This window comes from Xenopus tropicalis, chromosome 4, assembly GCF_000004195.4.
Source record: "Xenopus tropicalis strain Nigerian chromosome 4, UCB_Xtro_10.0, whole genome shotgun sequence".
Taxonomy (NCBI): Eukaryota; Metazoa; Chordata; class Amphibia; order Anura; family Pipidae; genus Xenopus; species Xenopus tropicalis.
The window spans coordinates 104,201,116-104,220,069 of NC_030680.2; the positions used below are offsets into that span (position 1 = coordinate 104,201,116).

The 18,954-nt window shown below is 39.1% G+C and overlaps 1 protein-coding gene across 3 annotated transcripts in view; it reads right to left on the reverse strand.

The window, feature by feature from the left end:
- The window catches only part of mtf2 (metal response element binding transcription factor 2), a 35,938-nt gene that overhangs the window by 8,184 nt on the left and 8,800 nt on the right, over positions 1-18,954 (reverse strand). For 2 of the 3 annotated variants that reach the window (NM_001017339.3, NM_001015829.3), the window contains 10 exon segments: positions 942-1,053; positions 1,539-1,706; positions 2,582-2,649; positions 5,280-5,403; positions 6,410-6,478; positions 6,702-6,797; positions 7,851-7,999; positions 13,204-13,304; positions 14,020-14,115; positions 14,810-14,891. In NM_001017339.3, the coding sequence (NP_001017339.2) occupies positions 942-1,053; positions 1,539-1,706; positions 2,582-2,649; positions 5,280-5,403; positions 6,410-6,478; positions 6,702-6,797; positions 7,851-7,999; positions 13,204-13,304; positions 14,020-14,115; positions 14,810-14,891 (1,065 nt within the window). 3 annotated transcript variants of the gene reach the window in all.

The following is an 18,954-nucleotide window of genomic DNA, read 5'->3' on the forward strand; positions in this document are numbered from 1 at the left end:
GGGTATCAAGGGAGCAGTGGGCAGGTAAAAGATTGCATTTCTGAAGAATATAGCTGCTTAAACCGATTGCATTTTGATGATTCTATACTGCTCAGCTTTGCGTTTAGAGTACTGCTAGTAGAGAAAACATTTAAGCAAATGTGGAAGTGGGCAAGAGTGCCCATACTGCATACCATTCACTTTAAAAGGAGATCTAAACTAACATAATAAGAAACTTTCAGTGTAGGATTTGTAGCTCAGCAAACTGAATATACTTAATAAGGATCTGAATACCTTTGCATGGCACTACATAGGAAACTAACTCACCTCACCTACTGTTTGTTGTATCGATACAGCAGGTTAAGCTTCACCTGCTTTCTGAGACAAAATGGAGAGGGACAGTGTGCATGGTCTGCTTAAAACAGCAGCAGAATACAGCAAGGTCCATGGGCAAGGCCTAAGGAGAGTGTTCAGTGCCCTCAAGAGCAGCTTCCTCAGGCAAGGTTGCAAACAGTTAATGCTGGCCAAGAATGTTTGATGTATGTGTGTATATTTTTATTGATACAGTGCTACTTATGCACACAGCACTGTGCAACAGAAGTTGACTGAGCACAGAGGGAATAACCTATTTGAAAGTCATTCAAGGTGGGGCCAGATACATTCCCTGGGCAGTAAGGAGGGATTTTAAGAATCAAGTCCCAAAGGAACATGGAGCACGTAGCCAGTAAAAAAAATAACAAAAAGACTGTTGATGAGTCCCTAGCTGTCCCAGGTACTTCATGTGTCACTGGAGGGCATGCAGAAGACAGCACTAACTAAAACAGAAACCTTAAAAAATACTAAACCTCTTCTATGCCTCATACCACACGATACACTCTGGTTTCATAAAAATGAGCTTCTGACTATTTTCAAAACAAGTTTACAACTATACTGCTCTTTGTATAGTATGAGAATGTTCTTACATTTGCCAGAGATGGGGTTTCACATGGCTCATTTTGCAAAATTTTTCTCCTGTGAGAACCTGGTGGTCTTCCAACTGGTTTCCTCTTTTTCACCTCACCATTGTTTATCTCTCTAAAATATAGTGGGTAAAAAATTGAAATAATGAGGACAAACATGTTTCTTGTCAGAAAGTTTATGCTTCACTTTTTCATGTACTAACATTTTCCTGCTTGTACTGATGTATTTTAATGTTACATGTTCTGCATAATGTTTTGTACCTATGCTGGCATTCTGGAGAGTAATAGCGTCATTGTAAGGCTTTTGTAAGAAAACTTAAGGCTAATGCCAGACGAGGCGTAGGGCGGATATTTTCGGCAAGCGGAAAAGTGCGTGCTGAAAATTCTGCCCTACACCTCCTACATGTGCCTGCACCTGAATGAATGAGATACGCTCATAAATTAATTTTCCATTTTCTTTTCTGCATTCACTGTGTGTCTTTGCCCTATTAGGTAAATTGCTTTAGGTATGAAGAATCCACACAAGTTTAAAAAAAAAAAAAAATCTATTTTCGGTTAAACAAGCACAATATGAATAATAAAAAGGATGGAGAATCTTACTTTGTGACAGGTGTAACCTTTGAAGACTTTCTGCCCTTAATCTTGAACTCATGAGATGTACTTTCCTCTTTTTCCATTTTAACTGCTGCATTAGGAGGCACTGGAGGAACTCTAATTCTCAAGCCAAACAAATGTTTCTTTTTCTTAATTTCTTTTCCAGACATAAACCTAACACAACATTCAATAAATACAGTGTTAATTTGTTACAAACAATGCACAGGTAGATTTCATTTGTACATAATACAATATGATACAATACAATATAATAGTCCCTGTTTATATATTTCCTACAGAATAACCTGTTTCAGTTTCATACTTCAAACTCCTTTGAAGTCCAAATGGTTGTTTAGCAGTCTACACGGTTTCTTGTTCATCTAATTACTCTTACACCAATGAACAGTAGAAACCATTTATAACATGCATTGTGCACCTGACAAATAGAAGACTAAACTCAAAACCCTAAAATAACAAGCAATGTTACTATTCAAAACCTTTCATTGCTAGATAAGAGCTATAGGAGGTGTGAACCTTTATACGGAGTGGCCCTTTTCCTATAACAAATGGTCTTTCTTAAGCACTTTCACAGCTCTGTATAGATTTTTGCCAGCAGTTAGGCTCAATGCCAAAAATTTTGTGTCTGTTCCCTAGATTTCAGGCCACCAAATGAACTTTAGACACATTTTTGGATGCAATTGTTTATACTTTATGTACTGAACTATAGCCCACTCACAGTGCTACTCATTCCACAGAAATTCTCCTTTTGCCATGGGATTTTATATGTATGTATACTTTTATTCTCCTTTATTTAATGAAACTTGGGTTATAATACGGTAAACTGTTGGCAGATACTTTTGTAATTGGCTTTCTCGCTTTATAAGTTTCTTATAAAGGAGTTCTACAGACTCTATTTTCTAAATATGTAAATGTATTTAATGGAGATCATATATATTAAACCAAAAGGTGCTAGTTTCCTAACCAACCATATATCAGCTGGATGTATTCGGATCATTTAAAACTAAACAGAATTAAAACAAATAACTTACATTGTTTTATTTTCATTTAATGCATCCAGAATATGTTCATATCTTTCTGATCTTGGTGTGTCAGCCAGCTGAAAGGATAAAACAGTCAGACCATAAAAACAAAATAATCAATAATGCTGAAAACACTAATGACTGATCACCCATCACATACAATTGGTTTAGACTGGTATTCATTGATAAAAGCTGCTAATTCGGTCCCTATTGGGCTGTGTATAGGGCCTTCTGATGTGCCTGTCCAATCAATATCTGTCTGAAAATTGGCCAGATATTGATCAGACAGGTTTAAAAATCATGTCAGCTTTGGCTTTCATTGGCTTGTTGATATGGTCCTTGCCCCAATAGCCTGCATTCCGTTGTTACTCTTATTTAGGAATGCAGATGTGGTTTGGCATTCAATTAAATCATCTTATGACTGTGGTCAGACATGAAAATGGATTCAATGCATTCCCAAGAGAAATCTACCACATCATAGAAAGAAACCAAACAAGTGCATCCATGAACACCAATTAAACATCAGGAGAAGGCAACAACCCAGCAGCAGGAACGCTACCTCCGCCTTTGTGCAAAGAGGAACATGAGAAGCACTGCCAAATGGAGAAGTCCTGCAAAATGACCTCCAGTGGGTCACAAATGTGTATGTGTCTGCTCAGTCAGAAACAGACTCCATGAGGGTGGTATGAGGGCCCAACGTTCACAGGTGGGGGTTGCACTTACAGCCCAACACCGTGCAGGACGTTTGGCATTTGCCAGAGAACAACAAGATTGGCAAATTCGCCACTGGCGCCCCCGTGCTCTTCGAAGATGAAAGCAGGTTCACACTGAGCACATGTGACAGACGTGACAGAGTCTGGAGACGCCGTGAAGAACGTTCCGCTGCCTGCAACATCCTCCAGCATGACCAGTTTGGTAGTGGGTCAGTAATGGTGTGGGGTGGCATTTCTTTGGGGGCCGCACAGCCCTCCATGTGCTCGTCAGAGGTAGCCTGACTGCCATTAGGTACCAAGATGAGATCCTCAGACCCCTTGTGAGACCATATGCTAGTGCGGTTGGCCCTGGGTTCCTCCTAATGCAAGACAATGCTAGACCTCATGTGGCTGGAGTGTGTCAGCAGTTCTTGCAAGACGAAGGCATTGATGCTATGGACTGGAACTCCCGTTCCCCAGACCTGAATCCAACTGAGCACATCTGGGACATCATGTCTCGCTCCATCCACCAAGGCCACGTTGCACCACAGACTGTCCAGGAGTTGGTGGATGCTTTAGTCCAGGTCTGGGAGGAGATCCCTCAGGAGACCATCCGCCACCTCATCAGGAGCATGCCCAGGTGTTGTAGGGAGGTCATACAGGCACACGGAGGCCACACACACTACTGAGCCTCATTTTGACTTGTTTTAAGGACATTACATCAAAACTGGATCAGCCTGTAGTGTTTTTTTCCACTTTAAATTTTGAGTGTGACTCAAATCAAATACAGACATGGGTTGATAAATTTGATTTCCATTGATAATTTTTGTGTGATTTTGTTGTCAGCACATTCTACTATGTAAAGAACAAAGTATTTAATAAGAATATTTCATTCATTCAGATCTAGGATGTCTTATTTTTGTGTTCCCTTTATTTTTTTGAGCAGAGTATATACCCTTGGACAGAAATTGCTTGTATTGTAAAGCAACACACAAACAGCAGCCTTGAGCAATAGGAAAAGTAAACTGGTTTGATTAATTCTTTCACAGGTAGAGAATAGATTCAACCCACATCATCTGTTAAAACCTGTTAAACATGTCAGTGGCTAGTGGTACAGGCTGCCACTTGATGGGAGTCTTAAAAGGATACTGACACTAAAAAAACTCTTCAAACTATTAATGTACATCAAAAGTTACCTGTTGGTCATGTTGATCATTTTTTGCTAATAGGGCTGCTTTTGTAAGTGTTACTTGAAGTTCCTAAACCTGATTGTCCCTTCTCAGCCTGTCAGTTACAGCTTCTAATGCTAACGGACTACTGCTGCATAAATATGGCAGCCCCCTTAAAGAGGAATCAGAGAAGTAATGTAAAAGCATTGTGCAAATACTTTTAATTAGTGAAAAAGCTATTCTACACTGCACTAATAACTGCCCTATCCTGCAAACCCCTTAGTATTTTGAATGCTTTAAAAGAAAATACCTGTTAAAACTTGGCTTCCTGTTAATTGAACTAAGGCGATACAACAAAGGAAGGAGCAGCAATCACTATGCGACGATCGAGTCTAGCCTTCCTTCTGTATAGGAAGGAGTCAGGCTAGACTCGATCAATAGATCGTCGCATAGTTGATGCTGCTCCTTCCTTCGCGGTATCTCCTTAGTTCAATTGACAGGAAGCCATAGGCAGCCAAGTTTTAACAGGTATTTTTTTAAAGCATTCAAAATACTAAGGGGTTTGCAGGATAGGGTAGTTATTGGTGCAGGGTAGAATAGCTTTTTCACTTAAAAAATTTTAGTGTTACTGGCCATAGATCATTTACCTGGGACCAATACATATTATATATACACTGTCCCAGCTATTGTGCCACAATTATAATATATAAACATATTATATATTAACACATTTTGTTGTCTCAATCAGACTAGGAAAAAACTCTACATTTCAGACACAATGTTTTAAACATTAATCATACAAATAAAAGGCTGAAGATACAAATATTAAATACAGCAAGTTCTTACCTCTCCAGGTTGTATTCGATCCCAGTTATCATTTATGTATGTGATAAGTTCAAGTTCTGAATCAAAGTACTTCTTCTTGTGAATAACACTTAGATTGTATAAGCATAGGTGTGCTATGTCTACCCTAGAAATGTAGAGATGTTTGCTTCAATCCAAAACCATATGTAATACATCTTATTATACTCAATCAATAAAACAACATCTCCTGGTTAAAATGATTTCCTACATGACAAAGTGTAGTTCAGTGTAAAAATTAAACTGGGTAAAATAGATAGACTGCGCAAAATAAACAATGTTTTCAATATAGCTAGTTGGGCAAAAATGTAATCTCTAAAGGTTGGAGTGAGCCCATGTCTAATGTAACAGCCAGAACTCTACTTCCTGTTTTCAGCTCTCTAAGCCAGGGGTCCCCAACCGCCGGGCCGCGGACCAGTACCGGTCCGTGGGCGGCTTTCAAGTGGGCCGCCTCTGTTCCTGCCCGCAGTAAAAATGGAGGCAGCGCACATATAAAGGCACGAAATGATGCGCCGTGCATTTAAAGTTACGCATCGCACCAATAAAGGCAAATGAACGCCGTGCACACACGCACCCCCCCCCCCACACACACATCACCCCCTGCCGGTACGTGGAAACATTTTTCGCCTTGCAACTGGTCCGTGGTGAAAAAAAGGTTGGGGACCCCTGCTCTAAGCAGTCAGTAACCAAATCAGTGACTTTAGGAGAGTCACTGACTAACTAAGAGGTTAGAGAACTGAGAGCAGGAAGTAAAGTTCTGGCAATTATCTTAGACAGCTACTCACTCCAGCCTTTATAGATTACATTTTTGCCTAACTATATTGAAAATATTTTTTATTTTGTTCAGTCTATTTTACCCAGTTTAATTTCTACACTGAACCATTCCTTTAATGCGCACAATGCATAACAGTACACTGCTAATAAGTTACATAATTTGCAACACAAGAAGCCTTTCTTGTTTCATTGGATTTTGCTGAAACAGTAAGGCCCAACTGTTTTACCAGTGAATCAAATGCCTTTCTCCTGTTGGAGTAAAAGGCATGCTAGAAAAAAAATGTAAACTCTCCACACAAAATACTGTTTAAGTACCAAAAAATTGACAAATCTGAACTCACCATCTCAAAGATAGACGTTTGAGGTATTCTGGTCCAGAATTGCAGACTGAACAAATAAACGTATAAAATCTGTTGAAGAGATTGCAGTGACATATAAAGTTTAGACAATTCAGCATTCAAAGCAATGCTTAACTTACACTAGCAAACAGTTTTCAGTAGTCATCATGAACATTAACAGTATGATCATTCTAGTTAACTACTAAATCAACTTAACGTCTAATATTTTCATATGTGTCAAATTCATACTAGCAGAAATGTAAAATTTTAAATCAAATGTATTCATATTTCTCACCTGTCCCCAAAGAGCATAGGTTTTTCCAAGCATTGCACGCAGGCCTCGTGGAACCATTGCTTACATTTGCAGCACTGAAGCATCTTTAAATACCAGCTAAAACAGAATTAAATACTGACAATTTAACTTGGTGTACACTAAGCCTTACATACCAAATTTAACTTAATATAAAAAAGAAAGTATACTTCCAAGACCTGTAAACACATAGCAATATTTATTTTTCCACACTCAGAGGCAAAGCAGTTGACAAGAGGCATGTGTGCAAAGCATGTGCAATGCCCTTCTACATCCATTAACAGTGGATTTTCTAAGCACCTAAATAAAAATTAGTTAAAATAAAATATGCTTCTCAAAGATCTGCTTGGAACACTGATATTTCTGTTACTAAATGGGAACAAAAAAGCCAGGAGGAATGTTCAAATACTCTAAATTACTTGTAATACCATTTTAGATCAAGAAATTATAAATACAATAGATAAAGTGCAGAAAACAGGAAAAAAAAGCATATGGTATGGACACTATACCATATGCAGAACACACATTGCCACAAACAAATAGAAGCGGCATGACACCTCTGCAGCCAAAGTGCGAGGATATATTTAGTTTTCCGTTAGAGCATGTTTCACTATATCAGTTAAATTACTTATGGTGTGCTTATAAAAGAAGAGCGTGTTATTGGTCAGAGTTTTTACAAACAGCCCTCAATCAGCTGACTGATAAAGGTGCTAGGTGAGGGCCCAGGAGGAATGCTTAAATACAAAGAAAAGTATTAAGCGAACCTGGACAGTGTGACTATCATAAACACTATTTTAATCAAATAATTCACATTTTTAAAAATGATTTCCTTTTTTCCTGTGATAATGAAATAGTATCTTAATATAAGTACTCCTTACTGAAGACAAAACAATCTATCATATTCTAAACAATCTATTGGTCATTATAAACCCATGACACTTGTTGGCATCAGTTTGTTAATTCATCTTTTTCTAATAAATACTAAAGAAAGATTAAACATCCACTAATGTCTGGTGAATCTCTATTTTCATAAAAATGCTAGTACTCATTTAACATAAATTGAATGTGCATGACTTAACAGATGATGAATGCACAGAGGGCTTAAAATACATAACGTCATGTCAAAATACTTACTCTCCTGGACCTCCACAGTAGCAGTAACATTGCTGTACATTGGTTTTATGGCCTATATCCCATTCCAAGTCTTCCAAGTTGTATGGTAAACTCTGCTTCATGACTTGCAAAGCTTTTGCATTGGGCCCTTTCTTCGGTGCGCCTCCTCTCTATAACCAAGCATACTACATTTAGACGATTCATTAAAAGAGCTAAAAAATACATTTTGGTCTAATACCACACAAGTCGTAGGTGGGAAAACAGCTTACCTGTTGGTATCAACTTTTTTCTGTATTAGCTCAGACAGGCAGAGCATCAGCCTGTGCGCAGACAAACTGAGCAGAGTGCCTAGGAGCGAATCTGCTATTTCTCTGCCTACATTTATATGCAGGTCGACAAACAGCACAATTCGCTTTTTCAGGGGTAAAGAGTATAGGGATATTTTAGATGCCAGGTGACAAAATATTTAATTTCAGCTAGTGATTCAGCCTTTAGAACATATACAGTATAGTACCTGTGGGAGTAGGATGAAATCTGCAGCAAAAGTTCAGAGTTGGCGAGGATCTTAGGTAAAGTTTACAGACTGCAGATCCTTATCAGTCTTCATTTCTGCAATGCCTTCAGTTTGTAATATCTGTGTTCTGATTGGAGAAGCCACAAGAAGAAAGATCCAATCAGAGCACAGCTGATTACAACAGAACCAGAGTTTGCAGGAATGCAAGAAGATTTCCCCAATGTTAAAGGTTCCAGAGCAGTGCAGAAACAAAGTGAGTTTTTATTTTAATGTGCCAAGCAGGTCTGGGGAGGCTTAGCCTTAGGGGAGCCTATGCTGCAAAAAATGTAACTGAAAAACTATAAAGAACAGAACATTATCGGTTTATCCTCCTGAAAAAGCACTCAAAACATCATATTCTACACAACTTAGCTGCTATAATGTTGTGCCCTTTTTAACTTGATTTGCTGCCCCATGGCTACACAGCAGCTAAGAAAAAACTACAGTAGTCTTTCTGAAGCAAACACAAGTTTTACCAGTGCAGGGTAACAGGACATATTTAGATGCATATGGAAAACTCATTTTTTGGTGTTACTGTATGAACAAGCCACAAGCAACTGGAATACTGTAGTCTGTCATTTCATTGATCCAAGTAGGCATAATGGGTTCATCACTTTTTTTTTTTTTATTTGTTCTGCTCTCTGGTGTTCCAGTCTGGCAGGTCAGTAATCCAGGTGCAGATTCTGAACTGTTACAATTTGCTACATTAGCTGTTACATTTCTCAGTAGCTCATGTCCAACATTCCCTCAGGCACACACAAGTTGAGTCCAGTAACACAACAAATTATAGTGTGCGCAAAGAATTTAGTGTGAAAACACAAAATGTAACATTTTTCTGATCTGAGCACAAAGTTTAAAATCTGCGCACAAATGTTTTTGCACACAGCCATGAAAGAATTAGAGCAGTGCTGTCCAACTGGCGGCCCGCGGCCCCCCTTTGTGTTGCCCCCCACCTGTCTAGCTGATTTGATGGCTTACCTTTGTGTAAACTTTAAATAGTATCAGTACTGGAATTAACTGCCCCCCTGCATGGTTCACAACTCAGATTCAGGCTGTAATCCCCCTGTATTGTTTAAACATGTAATCCCCTGTGTTTTGTCACACCTTTTAGTTTCTGCAGTGTTCACACATCAGGCTCAGGCTGTAATCATCCACATTGTTCACCTGTTCACACCTCAGACATTGTATGTAGTGCCTGGACTATGCTGCCAGTGTATATGGCACAAACAGACAGCATAGGGTAGGCAAAGTATGGCACATAGGCAGTATAAGGCAGGGAGGGTATGGAACACACAGGCAGCATAGGGTAGGCATAGTATGGCACATAGGCAGTATAGGGCAGGGAGGGTATGGAACACACAGGCAGGCATAGGGCAGGCCAAGTATGGCACACACAGGCAGCATAGGGCAGGCAGAGTACGGCACACAGGCAGCATAAGGGAGGCAGAGTGCTGCCTGTGTGTGCCATACTCTGCCTTCCCTATGCTGCCTGTGAAAGGTGAACCTGGCAGGGGTTTGGTCTGGGATTTTGTTAGTAGTTGGAAACAGCCATTAAATGGTCTCTAAGGTGTGTAATTATGTTGCTGGGGGTTGCTGTGCTATCCACAGGGGAGGAGGCGGCATATGGATTTAAGGGTGTGTCTTAATATGACATAAGATAATTCTTTCATATATGAATAACTGTTGATATCCCCGCAGTGAGGACCAAGTATTTGGGTTTTTGCTGCACTACCACCATTGTGATCAAATGGGTGTGGTTTGAAGTTGTTGTGGTTCAAAAAAAGGGGAGTGGCCAAAACTGGCTTCCATTAGCAGCACTCCTCCATGTATGCTAGAGAAATTCCGTCCCTCGGCACCGCAGAAGTTGGACAGCACTGAATTAGAGCATACATTGCCCATGTCCCACAAGTGGGATCAAGTACTATTTATCTTAAAAGACAAAACTGAAACAGTGTTCCAATTTTAGAAGACATTTAGTCAGGATACTACATGCTTAGATTTGGCCAATTTAGACCATAGTGGACAACCAAGAAATGTATGGCAGTCAGGGGTTGGCTGTTTCATCAGCTAGTTCTGCAATCCTTGGAGTCTGTGGAAAGAATACTATCAGCACTGACTTGCTAGGGTATGTATAACTTTAATTATAAAGTGCTACAAAGATTCGCAGCGCTGTACAGTCTTACAATATATACAATTACACACAGGGAGCATAACTGTCATAATAAATACAATAAATATGTATAAATACAGAAAGATTAAGTGTCCTGTGGTATGAGACAGTAGGAAGGAGGTCCCTGCCCCGTAGAGCTTACAATCTAAGTGGTTGGGTAACATACAGTAGGGATGCACTGAACCCAGTTTTTCAGGTTCAGCCGAATACCGAACCAAACCAAATTAGCATATGCTAATTATGATTTTGAATGGTTAAATATAAATTTATAAAAAAATATAAAAAAAATTTCCACTTCAGTGTTCATGTGGGCGTTTAACCCATCCAAATCCTAATCAGCATATGCTAATTATGATTCGGTTCAGTCAGGATCGTGGATTCGGTGCACCCCTAATATACAGGCACAAATTCGAAGGCAAGAGTGCACAAGGTATGGGCATTTGCCCTTAAGAACAGGACTAGACAAAATAATGTTTTAGTGCTCCAGAAGGTAGCATCTGAGTTTTTTCTTAAAGGAACAGTAACACTAAAAAATTAAAGAGCTTTAAAGTAATAAAAATATAATGCACTGTTGCCCTGCACTGGTAAAACTGGTGTGTTTGCTACAGTAACACTACTATAATTTATATAATAAGCTGCTGTGTAGCCACGGGGGCAGCCATTCAAGCTGGAAAAAAGGAGAAAAGGCACAGGTTATCTAGCAGATAACAGATACGTTCTGTAGAATACAATAGTGTTTTATCTGTTATCTGCTATGTGCCTGTGCCTTTTCTTCTTTGAATGGCTGCCCCCATGGCTACATAGCAGCTTATTTATATAAATTATAGTAGACTTTCTGAAGTAAACACACAACTTTTACCAGTGCAGGGCAGCAGCACATTATATTTTAGTTACTTTTATACACTTTCATTTTTTGGTGTTACTGTTCCTTTAAAGAGAGTGAGTGTTCCCTACTGAGGAATTCAGGGATACAGTTCTAGAGATAAGGCACAGTGAGATAAAAAGGCTTAAGATTAGAGATAGCAGTAGGTGTGGATGGGGTAAAGAGACAGAGGCTCTGAGAGGAGTGGAGATGACCAGGAATGTGCAGGGAGACCAGTGAAGAAATGTAATGAGGAGCAGAGGAGTGAAGGGCTTTGAATTTTAGCAGAAGGAGATGCTACAGAGATTATTTGGGGCTGAAAAGGTTTCCTCCTAGGAAAGAGCAGGAAGATCTTAGCAGTTTAAGATGGAGTTTAAGTTTTAGTTTAAAGGAACAGTAACATCAAAATATAAAAGCGTATTAAAGTAATTACAATATAATGCTACCCTGCACTGGTACAACTGGTGTGTTTGCCTCAGAAAGACTATTATAGTTTATATAAGCAAAGCTGCTGTGTAGCCTTGGGGGCAGCCATTCGAATGAGAAAAGGCACAGGTTATTTAGCAGATAACAGATAAAATGCCACTGTATTCTACAGAGTTTATTTGTTATCTGCTATGTAACCTGTGCCTTTTCTCCTTTTTTCCAGCTTGAATGGCTGCCCCCATGGCTACACAGCAGCTTATTTATATAAACTATAGGAGCGTTCTGTAGCAAATACACCAGTTTTACCAGTGCAGGGCAACAGTACATTACATTTTAATTACTTTAAAACTTTCATATTTTGGCGTTACTGTTCCTTTAAGATTGATTGCAGGGAAGGGAGGTGGGAGACTGGAAGGCTGGTTAGTAGGAGACTGCAGTAAGGATAAGGGCATGGATTAGTGTTTTAGCAGTAACTTGTGAAAGAAAGGGGCAGTATTGGGAAGGAAAAGAGTCAGGGTTTGGCAATTATTAATATGGTTAGTGAAGGAGAGGGACTGGTCAAAAATAACCCCCAGGCGGCTTGCTGAATTAACAGGGTTAATGGTCATGCTGTCAACAGAAACGGTGAAAGAGGGTGAAAGGAGGAGAACAGCTAGGTTTGGGCGGGAAGACCATGAGCTTTGTTTTAGCTAGGTTAAGTTTGAGGTGGCATTGGTTCATCCAGGAATAGATAGCCAGGAGGCAGTTAGTAATCTGGCTTTGAACATCAGTGGTGTTGAAGGGGTGTCTAAATATATCCGATTGTCATCTGCATATAAGTCATATTTAAGACCAAATGAAGAGATAAGGTCTCCTAAACAGAGTGTACAGGGAGAACAGCAAAGGACCAAGCACAGAACCCTGAGGCACTCCCACATTAAGCTGAATCGGGGAAGAGGATTTGTTAGCAAAAGCAGGCCTAATTACAGCCAAGGTACTATTTGAAAGCAGCATGTATGTACGTTGGTTTCCTAATTAGCTCCTGATAAAATTGGTTATACTATGTGCAAATGTGTCGGAGCTTAATAAAGAAAAAAAAAGAAAAAAGGGACTAGTTAAAACTCTTTAAAAATGTATACTTTTAATCATTATTCGGTACTGACATTAATAATTATGTTTATTAAAGAGAAACAAGTATACAGGTTACATTGTGGAGCTTGTGTACATCTTAATTCTTTTGCATTATTGCATTCAGATAACTTATGTGGTACTAACAGTAGGATGCACAAGACCAAGACAAGACCAATACGAGATATGTGATGTAATTTTTGTTTCAAAAAACACCAGTGATTATTTAATATAGAATAAACTATTCATTACCCACCTTTGTTGTAGATGCAAAAACACATTGCCGGCAAAGCCATTTTTCATCTGTTTCTATCACGTTGGGGTCAATTTTTGGAGTGTGACACAACTGATGATAACCTGATAAAACAAAATAATTTGAGATTTTTTTTTCCTCCTTATCTTATCCCCAAAATATACTTTTCAGAAATATAATATACATGCAGCACATCTTTAAGTGCACATCTATAGATGGGCAATTTGCAAAAGATTCAGTTCGCAGGTTGACCAGACAGATTACCATTACAGAAATGCAGTTCTATACTGTTATCAGTTAGCTGGGGAGCCCAGGGTTTCTATCCACAAAAAAAAATAATTCTCATAGTTTAACTATGCGTACAATGAAAATCTAGAGAATTTAAGTAAATAATAAAAGCCAATGACACATATCAGGTCATATTAAATAGTATCCCACACTTCTCTATACTAATCCTCCTCTATCGGCTGCATTTGTTATGTTCAACCACTCCTTCCTGATGCAAGTTCTGCTTTCAATTGCTATCCGTAATCAGGCTGCATCCCGGATTTCTTACCTTTCTAACCAATCCTTCGCTGTCTCTTATGGTACCAAAACCTCACCTTCAGTTCCATTTAATGTAGGGTTACCTTAAGGGGTGACAGTCATTTTAAAGTAAAGGCCCTAAACCTTGTCCAACATTTGTTTTGGGTGCCCTTAACAAGCTTACATGGTCACAGCAATCACCCTTCAATGATTATCCTAGACATCAAATACACATTTATATTGAATTAAAAATGTATATATGCCAGTAATATACAGTACAACAACAAAACATACCTTGGCCACATTTGTCACATATAACTATTTCATTTGGTGCATCAGAATATTCTTCTTGGCATATTGAACAAACCATTTCCTCACTTTCAAAGGCTCCTATAAAAGAAAGAACATGTTTTGATAGGCTTTGCATAAAACAATGCTTACATTATTTTTCACTGACTGGCCTGTTTAGCTGACAAAATGTTGGCAGAATAATAAGAATATTAGAATGACATTACAATGACTGTGTAACACAAGTTGAACAGCCTGTTAATGGAATTATTCATACCACCTTATTAAACATTTGGGCTTAGGACCTGGTTTACATGGGGAATGTTATACTGTAGTTGCATTTTAGATAATCCTCAAACTAGCAGTGTTGCTGCAGTATGGTTGCAAATAGCTGTACTGGTAATTGTTACACCTAACAGAGGAGATGAAACCGCAAAACTACTTACGACTTTATTCTATGCTACAAAATTCACACAACAATTTTGTTATTTTATTTTGTCATAACACAACTGATGTTTCCAGCAGGAATATTAGCCCATGTATGGTCTGCTTTTCTTTACATTGGAGAGAATGCATTGCAGCATTGCATTCTTTGCTATAGCACTTGTGCATTTAATAAACTATTTTACATTGATTAATGTGTACTGTTTAAACAATGGATTACAAATATATCTAGAGTAAAAGTGAAATCCATACCATGTTTATGGCTGCATCCAAAACACCATTCCCATAAACAAAGGCTATAATGTTTTTATTTTAAAATTTACATAGCTTGTATATTCATTATATACTTTACCTGTCTGTATATCTTTCCAGAGTACCCACGATTTTGAGCTATCTTCAAATAAGATAAAGCAGCTCTGTCTCAACTTATTTATCTGAAATAAAGCAATATTTAAACATTTATTTATGTTCAGCATTAGACTTATGGCAAATGTAGTGTATGAAAGACCCAACACCTCACAGTGCCTCCTGTGCATTTGGGTACCTGGAGTCGGAAAAAAATGAACCGACTCCGACTAAATTTAAATGGGAATAAAAAAATAAATAAATAAAGTAAGTTTAAATGTCCCAATTCACAAACAGTCATAATTACTTCTCTGCTATAAGAATAAAGCCCAATGCACGCAGTGCATAAACGAATATGTTGAGTGACCATGAAGCATGTTTTTCATTGACTGTATGCTTCACTAAATGGGACGTAACGCACAGTTAAGGTGCGGCAGCTCCACTGCGTCGTGTTACTCTGTTACAGGGAACACAATGCCCACTGTGAACCTAGCCTAACTCTCACTGATAACTAATTAAGTAAAAAAAAAATTGCAGGACTAGAAATACTTGTATACGTGAAGGGAATGGATAGTTAATAGTTTAAAGGAACAGTAACACCAAAAAATTAAAGTGTATAAAAGTAACTAAAAATATAATGTGCTGATGCCCTGCACTGGTAAAAGTTGTGTGTTTACTTCAGAAAATCTACTATAATTTACAGTGGTGTGAAAAACTATTTGCCCCCTTCCTGATTTCTTATTCTTTTGCATGTTTGTCACACTTAAATGTTTCTGCTCATCAAAAACCATTAACTATTAGTCAAAGATAACATAATTGAACACAAAATGCAGTTTTTAAATGAAGGTTTACGTTATTAAGGAAGAAAAAAAAACCCAAATCTACATGGCCCTGTGTGAAAAAGTGATTGCCCCCCTTGTTAAAAAATAACTTAACTGTGGTTTATCACACCTGAGTTCAATTTCTGTAGTCACCCCCAGGCCTGATTACTGCCACACCTGTTTCAATCAAGAAATCACTTAAATTGGAGCTACCTGACACAGAGAAGTAGACCAAAAGCACCTCAAAAGCTAGACATCATGCCAAGATCCAAAGAAATTCAGGAACAAATGAGAACAAAAGTAATTGAGATCTATCAGTCTGGTAAAGGTTATAAAGCCATTTCTAAAGCTTTGGGACTCCAGCGAACCACAGTGAGAGCCATTATCCACAAATGGCAAAAAAATGGAACAGTGGTGAACCTTCCCAGGAGTGGCCGGCCGACCAAAATTACCCCAAGAGCGCAGAGACAACTCATCCGAGAGGCCACAAAAGACCCCAGGACAACATCTAAAGAACTGCAGGCCTCACTTGCCTCAATTAAGGTCAGTGTTCACGACTCCACCATAAGAAAGAGACTGGCCAAAAACGGCCTGCGTGGCAGATTTCCAAGGCGCAAACCACTTTTAAGCAAAAAGAACATTAAGGCTCGTTTCAGTTTTGCTAAAAAGCATCTCAATGATTGCCAAGACTTTTGGGAAAATACCTTGTGGACCGACGAGACAAAAGTTGAACTTTTTGGAAGGTGCGTGTCCCGTTACATCTGGCGTAAAAGTAACACAGCATTTCAGAAAAAGAACATCATACCAACAGTAAAATATGGTGGTGGTAGTGTGATGGTCTGGGGTTGTTTTGCTGCTTCAGGACCTGGAAGGCTTGCTGTGATAGATGGAACCATGAATTCTACTGTCTACCAAAAAATCCTGAAGGAGAATGTCCGGCCATCTGTTCATCAACTCAAGCTGAAGCGATCTTTGGTGCTGCAGCAGGACAATGACCCAAAACACACCAGCAAATCCACCTCTGAATGGCTTAAGAAAAACAAAATGAAGACTTTGGAGTGGCCTAGTCAAAGTCCTGACCTGAATCCTATTGAGATGTTGTGGCATGACCTTAAAAAGGCGGTTCATGCTAGAAAACCCTCAAATAAAGCTGAATTACAACAATTCTGCAAAGATGAGTGGGCCAAAATTCCTCCAGAGCGCTGTAAAAGACTCGTTGCAAGTTATCGCAAACGCTTGATTGCAGTTATTGCTGCTAAGGGTGGCCCAACCAGTTATTAGGTTCAGGGGGCAATTACTTTTTCACACAGGGCCATGTAGGTTTGGATTTTTTTTTCTCCCTAAATAATAAAAACCCTCATTTAAAAACTGCATTTTGTGTTTACTTGTGTTATCTTTGACTAATAGTTAAATGTGTTTGATGATCAGAAACATTTTGTGTGACAAACAAGCAAAAGAATAAGAAATCAGGAAGAGGGCAAATAGTTTTTCACACCACTGTATATAAATACCCTGCTGTGTAGCCCCGGGGGCAGCCATTCCTGCACTGGTACAGCTGGGGTGTTTGCTACAGAAACCCTACTATAGTTTATATAAATACCCCGCTGTGTAGCCCTGGGGGCAGCCATTCCTGCACTGGTACAGCTGGGGTGTTTGCTACAGAAACCCTACTATAGTTTATATAAATACCCTGCTGTGTAGCCATGGGGGCAGCCATTCCTGCACTGGTACAGCTGGGGTGTTTGCCACAGAAACTAGAGCTGGGCGGTATGACAAAAAATTTATATCACGGTATTTTTCAAAATTATATCGGTGTCACAGTATTTGACGGTATTTTTTTTTTCCATGCATGATTAGGTGTTAACCCCATTTCCTAATAAATTAGAGAATTACTGCAGTATTGAAAATCAGAGTCAGGCAAGCGAAGGATCGGCAACAGAAAGTCGTAAGGTAAATCAGGCAGGCTTAGTTTCCCAGGCAAGGCCGCAGACAACATAGCACAGGAGGAGGCGTTTGATAGCTTTAAATACCCCCCACGCATGCGCAGAACCGGCGCCACCAGCGCGTCACGGACGTGCAGCGCTTTGACATGTACGTGCGCTTTGACGCACAAGCACCTGGACGCGCATACGCAATGTCCCGTGGACAATGGGACGCGCGCACGCAAGGAGGCGCGAGACCGGGCCACACGGGTGAGTACCCCGACACCCTGGTATTGCGGTATCTGAAAAATGAATATAGTTTTTTAAAAAAACACCGGTATTCGGTATTAAACGGTATATCGCCCAGCCCTAAAAGAAACCCTACTATAGTTTATATAAGTAAGCTGCTGTGTAGCCATGGGGGCAGCCATTCAAAGGAGAAAAGACACAGGCACATAGCAGATAACAGATAAAACACTATTGTATTCTACAGAACTTGTCTGTTATCTGCTATGTAACCTGTGCATTTTCTCCTTTTTTCCAGCTTGAATGGCTGCCCCCGTGGCTACACAGCAGCTTATTATATAAATTATAGTAGTGTTACTGTAGCAAACACACCAGTTTTACCAGTGCATTATATTTTTATTACTTTAAAGCTCTTTTATTTTTTGGTGTTACTGTTCCTTTATGCTGTAATTCAGCTGTAATGTTAGCTTAAACTTTAAACATGACTATGGGATTCTAGGGAAATCATTAGGAGTAGGAGTATAGATAAAATTGTCTATCAGTTTATTATCAGTTCAGTTGTGTTTTAAGTACCCCTTCCCCCCTTCCCCTTCCTGGATGTATAAAATACATTAGCATATTAAAAACAGAGGAGTCAAAGTCGTGGAGTCGGAAGTATCAGAAACTTCGGATTCGGATCTACCGACTCCACAGCCCTGTTTCATTTACATCAATGACAGGTGGCACAGAGGATTTATTTTGTTTCTCCACCAACTGAAATATGCAAGCAAAAAGAAGATGCAGTTACCACAAGCGTAAGTTTTGACTGAAGACTAGACGGATCTATAATTTCATTCTATACCATTTACAGGTAAATAAAGTACCTTAAATGTTTATTCTTCATAAGAGCAGCTTTTGCATAGATTAACATGCTGGAATGCACAAGAGTACCAAATATGGCCTTTATTGACACTATATAAATGGTGATCCAACTTTCCTTCTCAGTTTCTGTACTGAGAGCAATCACAGTCTGGTTGATCCCCAACTGCTGGCTAATGCCTCCGGGTCGCCAAAGGCACATCCAAACTGATGGTCATTACTTAAAGGGATACTATCATGATTTTTATGATATACTTTTTATTACTAAAATACACAGTTTACATAGCAAATAACTCACTCTACCA